Consider the following 17,650-nt stretch of genomic DNA (forward strand, 5'->3'; position numbering starts at 1 on the left):
GCTTCATTTTGTACGTGTGTAATATTAGTCCTATCACATATTTTTGATAAAGTAAATTGCTGCCAGACGTGTTTCTTTCACAGTAACCATGCTACATCATTTATGCTCTATTTTTAAATTTCCTTTTATTGTTAATACAGAACCTCTGTGATTGTTTACTGAAGCTCGAAGTTTTCCGGCCCCTTTTTTCTGTTGTTGTCCCGCATTGGTTTGACTACGAAAACGTCACATGATGTGGGCGGTGGCTGAAATAGTATTGGCCAATAACACTGAGTATGCAAATCTTGTTTGAAAAGTTCCCGGGAAATCTGAGTTTCGCGGGAGGGCCTTTCGCGCGTAAACGGTATCCCTTCATTCATTGTCAGCTTCCTGGAGCCATTTTTCACGCAGAGGAGGGAGAGTTCGCGACAGTTTTAAATCTTTTACATCTGCCGATTTAAGAAGTTAATATTTTACGAATTTGATAGAAATTAGTTCGTAAGACTGTGCTCCAACACCGCTCATGATTATTTTAGATTTCCTGTCGTGGAACTTGTAGAAAAATATCTCCAAAGTAAAGGAGGGACAAAGGGAGCCCAAGCCTCTGAAGATGAGAAAAGGGGGTTCCTCATTCCCGGACAAAGTGATCTTATCAAGGGTTGGAGGCTCTTCCCTTGACAAAAATATAGTTTTGACTTCATTCCCTGACCGCCTCGCCGCAAATTACTCGTCTGCAAATTATATTCAGATTATTACACCACCGTCTTGTGCCACACAGCCATCTAATGTCTGTGTTCCCGATTCTTCGGCTGGCTGCTTGTATACAACCCCACTACAAGGGTCAACTAACGGAACAGGACAGCGACCCGCTTTAGGACGACCTCCGGTAATTTATTTATATTTTTAAGTGGTGCAATATGAAAACACTTGGGTTTATCCCATTTCAAGTGTGAGAACGAACAAATAGCGAATTAGCGAGCAACTACCAGTTAGCTACTCCAAGCTGTCATGGCTACAGTTAGCTCACCGTCTCTTGTTAGAGTAATGCAACAGCAAGGCCAGATCTGCAGTTTTGCAAAACATCATTGCAATGTTGTACGTGCCCGTTTTCTGTCAAGTCTGTGTTGCTTTATCTTTTGTGTCGTTTGCAGTAGATGTGATATTTGTCGCCAAGTTAAGTTAGCTGGGCTTTTAGCGAGGTACTCTTTTTCTAACAACTAGCTTGGAATCTCTGAAGCTAGTTTACAGTTACCGAGCTAAGAAACTTAGCTGGTTAGCTGAAGTACAAACAAAGTTTGCTTGCACCGTCATGAAACCCCCAAAGAGTCGTACATATCAAGGAACAGTTGCAAAGAACGACATTGTTCTCATCACGCAACAAATTATATATTGGTTTATCGACTGTTTTAATAGCTCGCTTAAGTTTGATCTTTTAGGCGCAATGAAGGATACAAACAATGCACTCGTCATTGGCTCAAATACAAATGCACATGTCGCTCAGGTATCTAAGTTAAGTTTATTTATCTTTACGACGGCAAGCTTGCTGTTTGATAGACTGCTTGTAAACAAACGAAATTCTGGGCCTAGTTATGTTCTGATGGGGGATGGGATGGCTTTGGTGCCTCGAAGGCACCTCCGGGATACTACAGTTACGCTAAAGTGTCTTAATTTAACCTATTGCGGTTCCTCTCGGGTTGAAAATTGTTCACTTCAGAAAAGCACTTAGTCTCCTGCAGCTGTGTCTCTCAGAACTCAATTACGGTCGGTTTAAAAGGGACCATGAAACTGGTCCTACGTAGATTGACTCGGTGCTAACATGTTGCTCTTGTAGTTGAACAATAAATTGAGTTCGATTGGTAGGCTTCACAAAGTCCCTGAAAATGCTAGGCCCACGTCTTTATTTCTATGCTGGGCAACAAACAACGAACCATATTTAGTTGTATGCCTACAGTATCTCTCATACACACCCAGAGACATTCCTAACGTGACCATAAAACCAAACAAGTATTTGTTTTTAAAATTGGCTTGTGCTGTTTGAGTGATGAGGATTTCTGAATTGAGTGACTTTATTGAAAGAGTTTTTGAAGGGTCAAAGCATAAAGACTTATCAACTTAACCAGCTGTTTAACTAAAGATACAAAGTACACCACATGTGGGTCTTCCCTCTGTCTTTTCTGCTATCTAGTAGTGACATTTCCTCATCATTTGAAGGAGTCAGAGGTTTGAGGGTGTGAACAGTCTGATAAACTTGTGAGGAGGTAGCCATTTTGGCTGTCTGTTTTGCTTCATTAGCTACTGTCCAAAGTCATTTTGATACATTTTCATTACATAGTCATTACATATATTGTTATACAACATTTACGCACATGCAATATTTATAGACAGTATTAAGCCTTGGTATGTGCAGCACACTATTTTGGACTTGCTACTTTGGACCAGTTTTGTTTTGTTTCTTTTCAGTGGTACCATGCTGTACGCCCATGTAAAATGGTGTCAGGTTGTGGGTGCTGTCGTGTTTCCCGTAATATTGACAACTGGGTCAAGCTACAGACAGTATTTACTAATTAGGCTCAGCTGTTGTGCAGATATTCATATTACATGTCAAAACGCATCATGCCACATTGTTTCACAAGCCAAAAAATTCATCTTTAGTTTGTGGAGCAACTTAAATATTCATTATTGATGCTCAAAACAAAGACAGAACCTTTTTAAAGCGATTTTGAGCAGAGCTAATTTTCATGCTTAAATTTTTCTTTCTTTCTTTTTTTCTCTCAAACATGCCATTTGAGGAATTTGGGATGTCTGAGCGTGTCCAATCATTGATTAGACCAGTTCCTCCAGAAGTATGTCGGTCAAGACCCAACTGATAGAATAATAATAATGTACTTGTCCAGCAAAGGTCCTGTATGAAACTGATTACCAAAACCATAATGAGGCTAACAAAACATGTTAGTCTAAAGCTAGACCGACATTAAGCTGTAAAATGAATCAGTGGTAAAACGAGGATCAGTGACTTAATTCTTGGTCTCCAGTGCTCTGAAAGGGTTATTTCTTTTTGCGAAGCTTTGCTGTTCTCTTCCCTGCAGGCCAAACGCCGTTTGGAGCTGGACATCACAGACCACCAGTACAGTGAACCGGCCAAGACAGGCAGAGGACAGAAGGCAGCTCTCAGTCTGAAGAGCCCAAAAGGTAAATGATGCAGAATTTTGTAGCGAATTGCACTAAATTGCAATAAAATGTTTTGAATGGGTATTGTGGACTCACAGAGATGAGAAGTTGTTCAAACTTGGTTCAGTTGTATAACAGTTCCAGGTGACACATGTCTGAGTAGATGAACAATTATCATAACGCTGAGAAACTTGTCATCTCCCGTCACAGCTCCTAAAACTCCTCCTGAGAAGACCCGTTATGACACGTCCCTGGGGCTCCTGACCAAGAAGTTCTGCCAGTTATTGGCTCAGTCCTCTGATGGCGTGTTGGATCTGAACCAGGCTGCAGATATTCTCAAGGTCCAGAAGAGACGCCTCTATGACATCACCAACGTGCTGGAGGGTGTGCACCTCATCAAGAAGAAATCCAAAAACAACATTCAGTGGATGTGAGTCAAAGCATTGGTCATGTCCAGAATATGTCTTAATTGGATACCAATATCTGAGCGGTCCATGAAGGGACACAAACTTGCATCTTACATCTTGTTTATCTTGTTAGTTTCGGTTTAAAGTTGCCAAACATTTAGAGGAAAAAAGAAAAGATGAAACGTTTTAGGAATTTGAACATGTGGGTTGAATTATTGAGCATGTGGGTTGAACCTCATTACAGGTTTATGTTGATTGATATTGCTGTGTGTTACTGTAACAGGGGGTGCAGCCTGACGTCAGAGGGTGGACCTCTGCATCCAGACCAGAGTTTGGGCAGAGAGGTCCTAGAACTCACCCAGGAAGAGAGACGTCTGGATGAGCTCATCAAAACCTGTTCCCACAGCGTCCAGCAGATGACCGAAGAGTTACACAACCAGAAATATCCTTTACTTCCTCTTCTGTATGTGTGGTATTGCACTGATACCATCAAATGCTTAAGCGCTGGTACAAACACTTGTCATAAGGTTTCTGAAGGTGGAGTCCCAGTGTGCTGCGAGTTCTAATATGTGTATTTAGCGTTTGTAATAACTGCCTTTTCTTTAACCGCGCCCACGTATGCCTATGTGACGTATCAGGACATCCGTAGGATCAAAAGCCTGAAAGACCAAACCGTTATCGCGGTCAAAGCTCCATCTGAGACCAAACTGGAGGTGCCTGACCCTAAGGAGGTAGGAGAATACTCCTTACTGTCTGGATGCAACCATTGGCTCAATGGGTGATTTCCAAAATAAGTGGGTTTGATGTTGACTGTAATCCCTAATGTGTCTGTTCCCCAAACATGTATTCAAAGAGAGGCTTAAAATTCTTAGACTGTCTTTCTTTTCCATTAACCATACGTTATAGGGGTAAATAGTGTTTCCTTAAAATAAAACAAAAGTTAATTAAAGCCATGTTTTCTGTTGGTACCCTGAAGAGTTTGCAGGTCCATTTAAGCAGCTCCCAAGGCCCCATTGATGTTTTTCTCTGCACGGATGACAGCCCTTTTCACAATGGCCTGGATGTGAATGGAAACCACGCTGCTTTTCTCAAAGTCTCACAAGGTGGGTACCATGTCCACCCACTTAGTACCGAAGGTTGGACATTTTAACTTTGGCTTCTAAATTGCAATAAGACGAACTTGTTAGTTTGCTTACTCCATTTTCTCTCACTCTAATGAAACATTTCTTAGTTAGGATGAACTCATTTAGCTGCACAGCGTATGTCTTTAAAAAAAAAAAAGTCTTCTGTGAAATGTTTGATTTTTCTAGAAAACGGAGCTGGTGGAACGATGGACAGTCTCACAGTGAATGGCAGCAGCAATGGGAGCGTTAACAGGAATGACTGCGCCTCCCCGACAGACGCCTCACACTCCTCCGCGACTCCCATGTCTCCTCTAACCTCCTCCCTCTCCAGCATCCTCCAACAACCAGAAGACCAGATCCCTTTCGTCTCTCTCTCCCCCGCCCTCCTCAGCGACGACTACATGCTAGGCCTGGACGATGAACAGGGCATCAGCGACCTCTTTGACTCCTATGACCTTGACACGCTGCCTCTGGATGACCTTTTGGTATGAGAGGAAGGACGAACTGAAAGCGATTGTGGAAGACACAGCTGTGACCTTGAGCTGAGAGGTGTTCTTGACCCTGGGCTACGCTAGTTGCAAAGCTCAAGATGCTAAAGGAAAGGGAAGTGGTGCACTGTTGTGGGTTTGACACTGCACAACACTAAGACTTTCTTGGACCCGTGATGGTAAAGCAGGTTGCTCTAAATCTGCAGGTTTTTGAAGGAGCGTGATGTTTTTTTTTTTGGTTCCTTGCTCTGAATTTCCACCTGCCTGTCAGTCATCACACATACATGCAAGACTGCTAAACTTTGCCTTGTTTTCAGTTGGTGAATTAGATGCTTGGTGACTCTGAACTGTGGTGCTTAGAGAATGGGTATGTTTATACCCAGCAAATATTTGTCCCAGACTCATTAGGAATGAGTGTCTCTTTAAGCATGTTGTGTGAATACGGTGATGTGACGTTTGGTTGATGTCCTCCGAGCCTGCTTTGGAAGTGAAGGGGGGGGGGGGGGTTCACACTCTAGGACGCAAACTGTTGACTCGTGGTTGATTGGTGTGCTCTCGGCATACATTCTGAATTATATGTGCCTGATCACTGTTTGGGAGAATATTTAATGCTTTAAACATCTGACTACATTCATTTTTAACCTTAAACCCCACTGTGCGTTCACGAGCATTGTTAGAATTTGATTGCTGCGTTTCACTGAGTTGACATCTGATAGGAGTGAGGTAATTTTCCAAAACGAATCACTATGTCAGTCAATTAGGTGTTGCATTTAATCTCAGGGCTGGACCAAGTTCATACTTGATAATCTCTCAAATCGAAGACGAAGACTGTCATTTCCTATCCAGTACACTGTGCCCGAGACAAGTCCAGGTTGTGGTGGGTCAGTATGTCTGATGGTTTTAAGGATAATCTCTTGGTTAGCTGCAAGATCATGGCCAGTTTTTTTTTCTTCTTTTCTGCTTCTTTTTATTTATTTAATTTTTTTTTTTTTTTTTGCAGAGTATACAGACAACGTGTGTGCTCGCTTTACGTCGGATGAGTTGGCCCCCGGCCTTTGATCATTAGCTTCTTCTTTTTTTTCCGCTTTCTTTTTCTTTTTCTTTTTAATGCGGACGTGTTCCTCGGCGTGTCACACATGAGATTATAGATGTCTGGAACGACGTTCAGACAGCTGATTCGTTTAATGGAGTCAGGAGAGGCTTCAGTGGCACAAGTGTAGTTTCGTTTTTAGGAACGTTGGAAAGCCATTCAGAACACGAGGAAGAAACTGCCCAATGGCCACTAATCGTTTGTGAAAAGCCATTTTGATGCCTCCCTTTAAGAGAGCTGATGCTTTAGGTACGCTACCTCCCACGCAGGGTTTCTTAATGTGTGGTGTGTGTGTGTTGTTTTTTTTTAAAGCAATGTCCTGTCTGTGACTAGCCAATTAGCTATAGTTTGGCGTCTTTGCGACGAAATGATTTTTTTTTTTTTTTTAAACAGGCTGGATGTTTTAAAATTCTCTGGTGTGATTTAAAATTGTTGTAAATGGTTGACAGGGAATGTCAATTGTACTTAACTTTAGAGAAACAGACTCTGCCATTGGAAGTTTATTTCTCTGTAGTTACATGTTGCTTGCTAACAAGACTTTATTGACTATTAGAGGACTGTAGGTGCCTTTTCACTTTCTATGCCAGTGAGTTTCATATCTGTGTTATCACATCATGTGGGATGATGGACATGTTTTTGTAGTTAATTTTTGCGTACCGTAATGCACTGAAATTCAAGCTATAATTTTGCATTGTTTTATCAGCTAAATTAGGGTTAATCCTAGTTTAGATCTATCTTTTTAATCTGGGTTGAGTTTTTGTTGTGTGTCGCTATTTGTATTCAGCTATTGTAATTTGACCTAGTTCAGTTACGTATCATAGATAAAGCTAATTTTCAAGGCATATTCAGACAGTTCACTACGTTTAGAAAGTCGATTTGTTTTTTTTTTGGATCAGTGCAAAAACCGTAATTTAAATGTTTGTGCTCCAGTCTATTCACCTGTTTTAGTCCCTGTTCTGATCAGCTTTTTTTTTTTTTTTTTTGAAATGGAATTGAATTTTTTCCCCCCAATGCAAAATGTGCTGTTGTGTGAAGATGTTTTTCGGGCGTTGTCATTGCTTGAGAATACTCAATGCGGGTTTTTAATTGCTTCCTTTTTTGTTGCAGTTGGATATGTTGTTTTCACAAAACACAAAAGCTTTCAAAAAAAAAAAAAAAAGAATATTTCAATTAGGGTTAATTTAATCCCCGTATCCTTATCTCCTGTGTGCACTCAGATATTATATGTGTGTGTGTGTGTGTGCTCGCGCGCGTGTGTAGAGGGTAATATTTTGTATTTTGTGTGTGAACTGTACATAGGTTTACAGTGTTTTAATAAAGAAGTGTTCAACCTTTGTATGACGTGTTAATCTGCGTTCTTGATTCTTGAAGTCTGTAGGCGTCAAACTGGCCCGTCGTGTTGATTTTGACGAAACAGATTTCCTAACGCCGGTCTCGTTAAGTTAAGCTTGAGTAAGAGACTTGTATGCTGATTTTGACTTTTGACTGGTGGCAGGACCCACTCTTGCGTCACACAACCCACTTTGGAATGGAGGAGTTTTCAATCTGTCAAGTCACCTGTGGAATCCGTGGCTGCTTCTTGTATGGCTATGCGTTTTGATTGGTAGAATCCAGCAGGTCGTACAAGGCAGAGAGGGGCTGGCTGTCCCTCCTCTACATTCAGTCTATATGTATCAAAATGCTATTTTAATGGTGAACTGACTCATCTCAATGGCTTTCATAGCTTAGAGATCAGTTAAACAGGCTCTACATTAGATTCTATGACTAAATCCATTGTTATGCTGTGTCTCCAAAGCAAATGCCGTGGAATGAAACATTTTGTGGGTTTGTCAGTGCATTCGTGCCAGTCATTACCGTCTTCATCACAGAATTTCATTTTTTCTATTTAAATCACTGGGTTTTAAGCGCTCTGGTATGTTTTGTCTTTGGTCTGTCTTGGCAAAGGCACCTGTGTTGTGGACTGAGGCATGTGTTAATTGTGTTAATTGTGTGGGGTTAATTCACTCTTGTTTCAGAGCAGGTAAAGACAACATAATGTTTTACATGGGGGTCAGGGACCCCAATTAGCCATGTGCTAATTAGCCTGAATACCATCCAAAATGATTTATGTCCTCATACTTGATGAAAAGGAACTTGTGAAGGAGATGGGGGGCGCGGGAAACGTCAGCCACTACATTGAAAAGTTCATGGTCAAATGGAAGAGAGGCCATGTTTTTTTTGGTGTGTGTGTGTGTTTTTTTTTTTCCCCAGTGTTGAAATGGGCCCAGGAACTCTGTTTCAGTCAAACAAGATAAGCAAGTCTGCTGATTCAGTTCCTAACTGCCCCCTCAATGTGCCAAATTTCCCTTTGAATTTGAAGGGCATGTAAACAAGATGGTGTCAGTGAATGGAAAGGAAGTTATTTGTTAGCGTTCAAGTTAATAGTCTTGAAGAAGAGCTCTGGCATGCAATTTAGCCTGAAACATCTAAACTCTTGTGTTTTGTTAAACACAGCCTAACGTCTGGTTTATTTTCCTCAAAATTTCTAATAGTTTGATGTATTTCTTCTCATTTTATGTGTCGCTGTGTGTCACTGTAGGTGGTTGGAGCTGTTGGCTTTTCGCCAATAAGAACTCCGTGAATGGTCGGGGGTGTATTTAGAGCATGTTACATTAATGCATTAATATGATGTTATTGTTTGTGTGTTACTAAATAACAGTTGTGAATGTAGTCGTTGGTTTGAATTATGCCTTGTGCAAGTCAGATTTTCAGACAGTAAATCACCAACAAAGAACTCAAGCCACCTGCCGTTTCGCGTATCCTTTGTTTTGGGGTTCTTCCCTATTACAGCCACTAGGTGGCACCGGCTACATACGAGAGAGAGCTTGAGAAACGTAACGTCATTAAATATCCTTGAAATCCGATCTATAGAATATATTGCCCATAGGAGCGTTGTAATGTCAGTGAATTATTTACGGTGCTCCTTGTTAAATATTGAGTAACATTATTGGTAGCATGGTGAGCAGATGCATGGTATTTACACAGAAACACACAAAAAAATAGATCTAAATGCCGTGTCCTTGGGATTTTATTACTGTGGACTAACCCTGCGATAAAATTATATTACACACGTTCGCGGCTGTTTTAAAAAGAGTAAATCCTCTGCTGTGCTGCGCGCCCTTGTCCATCAACTGGAGATCGTCAAAGGCTTGATTAGGCCTTCATTATGTTTGTGTCTGAAGACGTTGCCTGTGTGTCATTAGAACAGACAGCCTTTCTAACAGGCTTATTGTACTGGCTTCCTTATCTTACCCAGCCTTGGATACTATGCATGGAGTCTTTCACTGTCTGGTCTTTTGTCTGAGAGCGCGCTGCACTGTGAGGGAATCGGTGATGTAATTTACTTTCGGCTGCACCGCCACTGTCTGCCAATAGGTGGCACTCTTGAAGCGTGGAAAGGAAGCGAGGCATACTTAACCTAATTCCCCACTTTTTCCTTGCCAGGCAAAGTTCATGGAGAGTCTCAGATTTTTATGTCAGTTTGTTATTGTAATGAACATTGTTTATTTTGCCCTGTCAATTTACTGCACAAATTAACAGTAAAAGTACCTGTTTAACTTAAGAGCATACAGATGAGTACAATTACACAATTTCACACTCTTTCAGTGTACTACTTGCAGTGCATGTGTTTTTTTTTTTTGTTTTGTTTTTTTTGAGTCCACTTTCCAACACAGCAATTGAATGTGCCTTATACACTGTCACATTGCTTTCTGTTTGTAACATTGATGTACCGTACCAGTTCCTATATGTATGTTTCGGGGTAGGTATACTCTTGTACGTGGAAGGGAGGCGCTCAGTGTGTATTTTCAAATGTAATTTAAAGCTCTACAACAGCCCTGTGAAGAAACTGCTCGCAGAAGCTATAGTATTTCTGAGTAAACGTGTGCCCGCCCAGCGTATGCTGCCGTTCATTCATAAAACTACGCGGCGTGTGTTGATGGAAGCTGAGTGGCTGAGGGATTGGCTACGCTGCGATTCGCGGTGCACGCTGCGGCCAATCAGGATGCAGCTGCGCTCTTGTTTCTTTTTTTTTTTTTTTATTCCCTCCCCCTTCATGCTCGTTGTTTCAGACCAGAGATTCCACTTGTACAGAGCTATGCAACTACTGAACTGAACAGACCCATCACAGTGTATCGTAAGTCAATGGTCAGCGCTCACCTACACACACAACCACAGCAACAGGGTTGTTGTAAGATCTGATCTGGGAACAGTACTATAATAGATGAATCTGTCACAGATTGGAATAGCAGAGCGTTGAGCGCTGAGCTGAAACACGTTACTGTATGTCAGAAACGCTCTGTGTGTATCCAGTTCCTACATGTCAGAGGAGCTCTGTATGTTTAAACATACTTTTGCTTCTTTGTCACATCGCCGAGACAGCGAGGAAGCAAAATGAAAGAAGTGTTGAAATGGAGAGAGTGTGTTAAACAGGCAGAGAGGAGAGAGAGAGAGAGTGAAAGTGAGAATGCAGTGAGGAGGAAGGAGTGGCAAGCAGCACCCTCGGACATCTATGGATCCAACCTTTTTTTTTTTTTTCTTCTTTTTTTTTTCCTCCTTCCAGTCACACTGAGTATGAAACTGCTGCGTTTGAGGAAAACGGCGTCTGTAACTGCCCGTGTCGAGCTGATATCTGAGTCAGATGAACGAAGAAGCTGGAGTTTCTGTCACTTTGAGATTTCTGTACAGCGAAAGGTGAATTGCATCTGAAGCAGCAAGCTCAATAATGGGCAGTCTGTGTTTTAATCGCTTTCAAGCGCTCGTCTGTCTAACGCACCTGACCAGCCTGTCTGGTCACCGTGAACAGTCTGAGTTATGCACACTGACTGCTGATCTTTCTCTTATCTAACGGACTAACATCATTTCTGCCAAACAAATGGGTGTCTGAAAAACTGGGAAAGGGACATTACATTACATTACCTGCCCATTTCCACCTTGGGACTGCCCATGTACAGTATATGCAGTGTTAGCACCTAGTATGTGTGAAAACACCAAGGACAGAGTGGAGCATGACTGATCTAACTGTAGTATTATCAGTAATCGTTACCATAACATACATTTCTCTGTACCATTCATAAAGTACATACACAGTCAGTCCATAACCATATACACTCACATATATTCTCACCCTATCATGAACACTGATTAACACGTTACCAAAGTGTCTCCTTAAAGGTCAAAGCACTGCTGCCACATCAGATGAGATTCACACGTAATGCTGAGAGAGATGGATGTCAGCTGATCACCCAGTCTTTTTCAAACAAAACAGCAAAATCCCATTTTTACTTAACTCTGTCTCAGTAACTACATCTATAAAACTACATCTCTCTCTCTCTCTCTCGCACACACAAACACACACATTTGTCCCCTCTGATGTTTGTGTTGTGTGTTTGTGGTGTAGTCATAAGGCCTGTAGCAGAGTTAGCGGCTCTCTACTGTGCTTCCTATATAAGAAGCTATACCAGTTTCCCCCTGTGTTCTTCAGGAGAATAAGTGAACAGACATGTAATAAAAGGCAAAATGGTAAAAAAAAAGAAAGGAAAAAGCTCATGTGAGGAGCTGTCAATAAGTTTGAATGGATCTGACTGTGTGCAGTGCCTATGGGACTGTTACCTGAGTAGTTTTAGTACTGTAATGAATTACTAGAGCACTCCTAGCTCAGGCTAATGGTAAACTAATGAAGATGCCATTGAAGAGAAAGGCCAGTGACTTAAGTGACATGAGAGGGAAAGCACTTTTCACCAAACAGAGTTATTATTGAATTCTAATCTAGGCCAATCCATACTGTAAATCAATGTATCGAACGAGCATTATCTGGATTTCCTACGCTTTGATTTTTTTTTTCCTTTTGAAGTGGAAGGTATTGCGAGTGTCCTTGAAGTGAGACTGATTATAAACAGGGCTTTATCAGACACAGACCCAGGCCCACTCTACTGTGTCTGAGATTTGCTGACCTTTTTCATACTACTGTGTGGAAGTGGACTGACCCCCAGTGTCTGACCAATAATCATTTAAACAGAGCGCTCTCTCTCTCTCTCTCTCTCTCTCTCTCTCTCTCTCTCTCTCTCTGACCCTGTCTCTGTGGTGATGATGTAATGGCTGACCTCCTGCCCACAGAGCAGCTGGTTGGGGCCAGTGTAAATTGGCAAACCACTGACATGACCACGTTGTCCTGTCGAGCGGTCCGTTTGCGCTCTCGCGGCTTTTTTCGCCCCTCGTGTTGGGACACATCATGCTGAATTACCGAAATCGCGTCAAGCACATGAACAAGACGAGGAGCTGCTCCTTCAGAGGCTCAGAGCTGCCTTTTTTTTTTTTTTTTTTTTGCGAGACGCATCACACTTTTTTTTTTTTTTCCTGTGTGTTTTTTTTTTTTTTTTCTCCCTCTGTCTCTCAGTTTGAATATTCTGCTTGACTCAGATTCTGGTATCTTTTTTTTGTTGTTGTTGTTTGGGTTTTTTTTGCTGCTGGGTGCAGGCATCTCCCACGTTAAATTACAGCGACCGCCCCAGTCCGTCCGGCTGTCGTGCGCGTGGCGCTCCGGCGATATCACTCGCCGAGGCGTCCGCCTCACCTGCTTGTGCCGCGCGTTCCCTCTCTCGTTCCACCTGCAGTCATCAAATATTCAAAGAAGAACAGAAATCTGTTGGGTTTTTTTTTTTTGGGAGGTGGAAACAAAACCAATACTGGGCATTTGCATTTGATTTGCATTGCGTTTCCCCCTAAGAGTCAGTTTGGAATGTCAAGAGGCCAAATTAACTAGTTTTCAGTTTGTGTCTCATTTGCATTGGAACAGGAATGGGGCGGGGGGGGGGTATTTAACTGAGGTTACTCGGCTAGCTGACCTTAATTGCCTTTCGTCCTTGCGTGTGTGTGGGTGGGGGGGAGCGGGACTTTGATTGCAATTAATTTCATTAAGGAAATATCAATATGACCAGGAGCATTCATTTGCATGCTATCAGGATGAGGGCTATACAAGCTGTTTCCAATCAAGACACTTTTGTGGATGTGAATGTTTAGATGGTCTGTCACACTTTTCCTAAAGATGAAAAATTAGACGCGTCTATGATGTGTGTTTGGCTTATCGCTATGATTAATCTCACTCAGTCTAATGGAAGAGATACATTCATTATGTTATCTTGGGACTTTTACTGATGTGTTTTGTCCAAAAGCTTTTTAGCTTATGGGAAAATTTTGGCAATAAGAGTGTTGACTGTAAGTGGAGCACTGTGGTAAAGGAACTGTTTCACATGGGTTGAGTGTTTCACACATGCATGTTACTCTGAGCGCTGGGCTTGGCTCTAAAACCAGCGTCAGCTTGTTATATCATAATCTACCCTCATCAATTCATGTACATGAAACAAGGCGTTGAAATACTTAGGCTTGTTTGGTTACATGCATATTTTCTTAAAGATCTTTTTTCCCCCCAAATGACAACTATTTAGCTTAGAGTGTCTGTGTGTGTTTGTGTGTGTCTGTGTGTGTGTGTGTGTGTGTGTGTGTCAGTCAGTGTGTGGGTGGATGGGTGTGTGTGTGTGTCTGTCTGTGTGTTTGGAGGGATTGTATGTATTTTCACCCCTATATTTCCCTGCTCTCCTCAGGGTAGATTTGTAATTAAGCTTTTGGGCTAAGGCTTTTCTGCTCGACTGGGTCTCTTGAAGCTTCAGAGAGCGAGAGGGAGAGCGAGCGAGAGAGAGAGAGAGAGAGAGAGACAGACAGAGAGAGAGGAATCATAATGATGCTGCTCCTGGTGAAGTGTGAAATTCACCTCTGAATCCATATGCCAATAACAACACACACACACACACACTCCCTAATGCCCCAGTCGCCTCTAAAACGGGCCTCCTGAGCCTCTTAACCCACAAGGTCCGGAAATCAGTCAGTCATCCACCTGCCGCCAATCAAAGGTGCTATGATTGCCCTCCCGACCCTAATGAGGTTTAGATAGGGTCCTCGTGATCGCCGTTCGGAATGAGAATCTCCCACGACCGTTCCGGAGAGAGGGTTCCATTCCTGCAGGGCAATAGCTCCTGCATGCGGAACGTGTCGAATCTAGAGAGGGAGATGAGGAGTGAGGAAAAGTATGAGGTGTTGTACCTGAAGGGCTTCTGGTGATGAACGACGGACGGATGGACGGATGGATGGATGGATGGATGGGTAGCGACCCTTCTCGGTTTCCCGCTCGCTCTCTTTTGGGTGTGCGATTTTAAATGCCGAGAGCATTTCGGCTCCCCGGTGGACGAGTTGATGTCGTTAGTTCCTTAAGTCGTCACTCTCTCTTTGTGTCGGGTCCCTCAGCTGCCCACCATCCCCCCCACCCCTGGTTCTGACACTACCCTCTCTTTTCTCTGTCTCAACTCTTCTCTCTTTCTCTCTCCGTTCTGACTCTGTAATGGAGTGTTGACTTCGTTTCGACCGGATAGATTAATATAGTGGTTTTGTCCTTCTGACCTCTTTTCTGAGAAGAGAGAGAGAGAGAGAACTAAACATTTTCTTCTTTTTCTCCCTCCATTTTTTTTTTTTCCTTTTGTGCGTGTGTGAAAGTGATTTGCGGCGCTCAGCGTGACGACTAAAGCTAAAAAAGAAATTAGTGCGGCAAAAGCTCAAATATCTACAAACCGTGGCTGTTTCGACAATGACTCTGTAGTAATAATGACATATGACACTGTGTAATTGTCTCATCAGCCTTTAGTGTGATAAACAACAAACACATTCATTTCAATCAGCATGAATCAGTATTTGGCAATGGCTGAAACCCATTTGGATCTCAACCTGCGGAGGCTTAATGAGAGAAATGTCCCCGAGTGCTTTTAATGTGTTTAGCTAGAATAGCTGCTCCTACTGCACGTCAATACAGTGAATTTACTGAGCTTTTACAAAAATTAAGCTCATTATTGCGCTGCAGCTCTATATCATTGTTTTCTGGCCCTTTTTTTTGCTTTTAGAGGCATCGAGAGGCATGGAAAGGATTCGGTGGTAGCAAAGCTATGGCCTCTAATACAATAACTTGAAGTTCTGGTTAGCGACCCCTGAATGGCTGCAGGGCCTGGGTTCTATACAGTTAGCTTTATGGTCACCGTGTGCAGTGGTCAATTACAGTACATATATATATATATATATATATATATATATATACATATATGGTATGATCACTTTTAGCATCTGGTTAGTGAACATTCACTGCCTCTGTGACCTTGCTTATATGTTCTTGTTTTAGTGTGCGGATGCTCCTTTTAACGTTTTCCTGGAGGCAGTTACTGAATATACAGACTTACTTTAGCTTCCCAGAAGCAGATTACTCGGCTGTATATCTGGAACATTACACAGGCCCTCAGTAGCCTAAAGGACAGGCCGTGTATGCAGGTTCTTTACCAGCATTATGGGAATGTTGTTGATACTGAGTGGGTTTTTCCCTTCGACCACATTCCACCGGCTGGCTGACCCCTGCACACACACACACACACACACACACACACACACACACACTGCACATATGCATTTGGACTTGACCTCTTTTAGTTTAATGTACACACACGCGTATGCCCGCCGTCTCTCTTTCTCTGTCTCGTTCCGTCTCTTTTTCTCTGAGATGGTCTGCCGTGAGCTCTCGTGTCTTATATAAGAGGAGCGAAGCGCTTATGCAGGCCGTCCTGTTTGTTGTGAAACATTGGAGATGGCTCCGCTCCACATCTCTGCAGCTTGTGTTCAGTCGAGCTTGAATGTCAGGAAGGTTTTTTTTTTTTTTTTCCCTCTCTCTCGGTTCCTCAGTGGGTGGTGTTATACAACTTTTTTTTCCCCCTGTGTGTTTGTGTGTGTGTGTGTGTGTGTGTGTGTCTCCCAGCGTCAACACAGGGCAATCTGCTGCTGCCATGTCTAGAACAACAGGCAGTTTTTACTGTTTCTAGTTTTGCTTCTCGCTGTCTTCTACTTCTACTTTTTGTTTTTTGTTTTTTTCTGTCCTCCTCCTCTTCATGGCTGGAAAATGAGCACGCCTGTTCTCCTCATTACGCTATTTTCAAGCAGGACAGTGTTTATTTAGCATGTGTTGCTATGACCAGGGTCAGGTTTTTTTTTTTTTTGGTTACATTTAACAAATGATTCAATGTGACTGATGCTGTGACCCCAGTAAAATGACTTGGGCTTACGGTCTTTTTGTACCTCTCCCCTCATCTCCACTCCAGTCCTCTGAGTCAGAACAGCATGATCAGCAAACCAATCATAAGGTTAATGAGCTCAGACAGTTTGACTCCTTTTGTCTGTGTGTGGTGAGAACGAAAGTGAGAAAGAGACGGAGAAAAGAAGCTTCTAGAATCCTGCGTTGAAAAGCAGGAGTCAGAATTCTGCGAGAGGTTACTGAGTTTGTGTGTGTGTAAACAGAAGAGCCTCCCTGGCTGCGGTCGGGGCACTGGGTTCAGAATGCTGGCATTGTTGCTGCCATGGTGGGACTTTCCCCAGGCTGCTGTTTACCAGGCCCTGTGCCTTGTGGTAACTGTGGTATTTCTGGGTGTTTGTTTTACCAGAACGCTCTAATTTTCAGGTCTTGCCCATTGACCGCTATTGGCTTGCCAGGATTTATGCAGATGCACGTGCATAGGCACACACACACACACACACACACAGAGGGATAGAGAGACGGAGAGAGAAACAAATCCATTAGTGTCAGCTGAGAGTATGGCACTTTGGCTTGGCTCTTTGTGTAATGCACTGTCATTTAAATGAAAGAGTGTGTGTGTCTGTGTTTGTGTGTGTGTGTGTGTGTACAGATGATGTGCCAGTCAGAGGACAGTAATGTCAGCCATTTGGGTGGCCTCTTTTGGCAGAAAGAAGCGGGAACTGACCGTCATGCTTTGTGTGTGCTGGTGCGTGTGCGTGCTTGTGTGTGTTTGTGTGTGTGTGGGAGGGTGTGGGTGTGGGTGGGTATCCCAAAAGTGAGATGCTGACTGGTTTTGGAGCTTTCCCAGTACATGCTGAACTGGCAGACAGTAGCCAGGAGTCAGTGAAGATTTTACCGGGGAAAAAAAAAACCAGCACATCAAATAAAACTGGTGCTGTGTAATGAAGCAGAGCACTGAACCTTTTGATCACAAAGCTTTACCTTAACACAGCAAGTGCAGGATTTCTTGGAATTTTTGCTGGGTCAAAGTATTATCATATTTACAAAACAGTTGGCTCTTTAAGAACGCCTTTTGTTTTATGTAGGTCATTTATAAAAGCTTGACTCAAGCACATATCCAATACAACGATATCAGAAAACTGACTCTAGAATATTCTAAAGCTCTGAGTATAGAATATGTATGAAAGCATACTGTCCCAATGGTATTAGTGAGAGACTACTAAGTTATTCATGTGAATCTGATG

General features: G+C 42.5%; 1 protein-coding gene across 1 annotated transcript; it reads left to right on the forward strand.

Moving 5' to 3' along the window:
- Nucleotides 1–589: 589 nt before the first annotated feature.
- Nucleotides 590–5,169, forward strand: e2f3 (E2F transcription factor 3). Its single transcript, XM_030788859.1, has 7 exons — nucleotides 590–865; nucleotides 3,066–3,168; nucleotides 3,358–3,577; nucleotides 3,838–3,996; nucleotides 4,171–4,285; nucleotides 4,531–4,657; nucleotides 4,865–5,169. Exons 1-7 carry the CDS (start codon nucleotides 590–592, stop codon nucleotides 5,167–5,169), a joined length of 1,305 nt encoding a protein of 434 aa, XP_030644719.1.
- Nucleotides 5,170–17,650: the final 12,481 nt, after the last annotated feature.

Source organism: Chanos chanos, chromosome 12, assembly GCF_902362185.1.
Source record: "Chanos chanos chromosome 12, fChaCha1.1, whole genome shotgun sequence".
Classification (NCBI taxonomy): Eukaryota; Metazoa; Chordata; class Actinopteri; order Gonorynchiformes; family Chanidae; genus Chanos; species Chanos chanos.

Bases quoted from the DNA above. Each gene is read 5' to 3' on its own strand.
- e2f3 (XM_030788859.1), top strand. From the start codon at position 590: ATGAGAAAAGGGGGTTCCTCATTCCCGGACAAAGTGATCTTATCAAGG. The intron at 3,169-3,357 runs GTAAATGATGCA...CTCCCGTCACAG, and splicing joins CAGTCTGAAGAGCCCAAAAG to CTCCTAAAACTCCTCCTGAG. The intron at 4,658-4,864 runs GTGGGTACCATG...TGATTTTTCTAG, and splicing joins TTTTCTCAAAGTCTCACAAG to AAAACGGAGCTGGTGGAACG.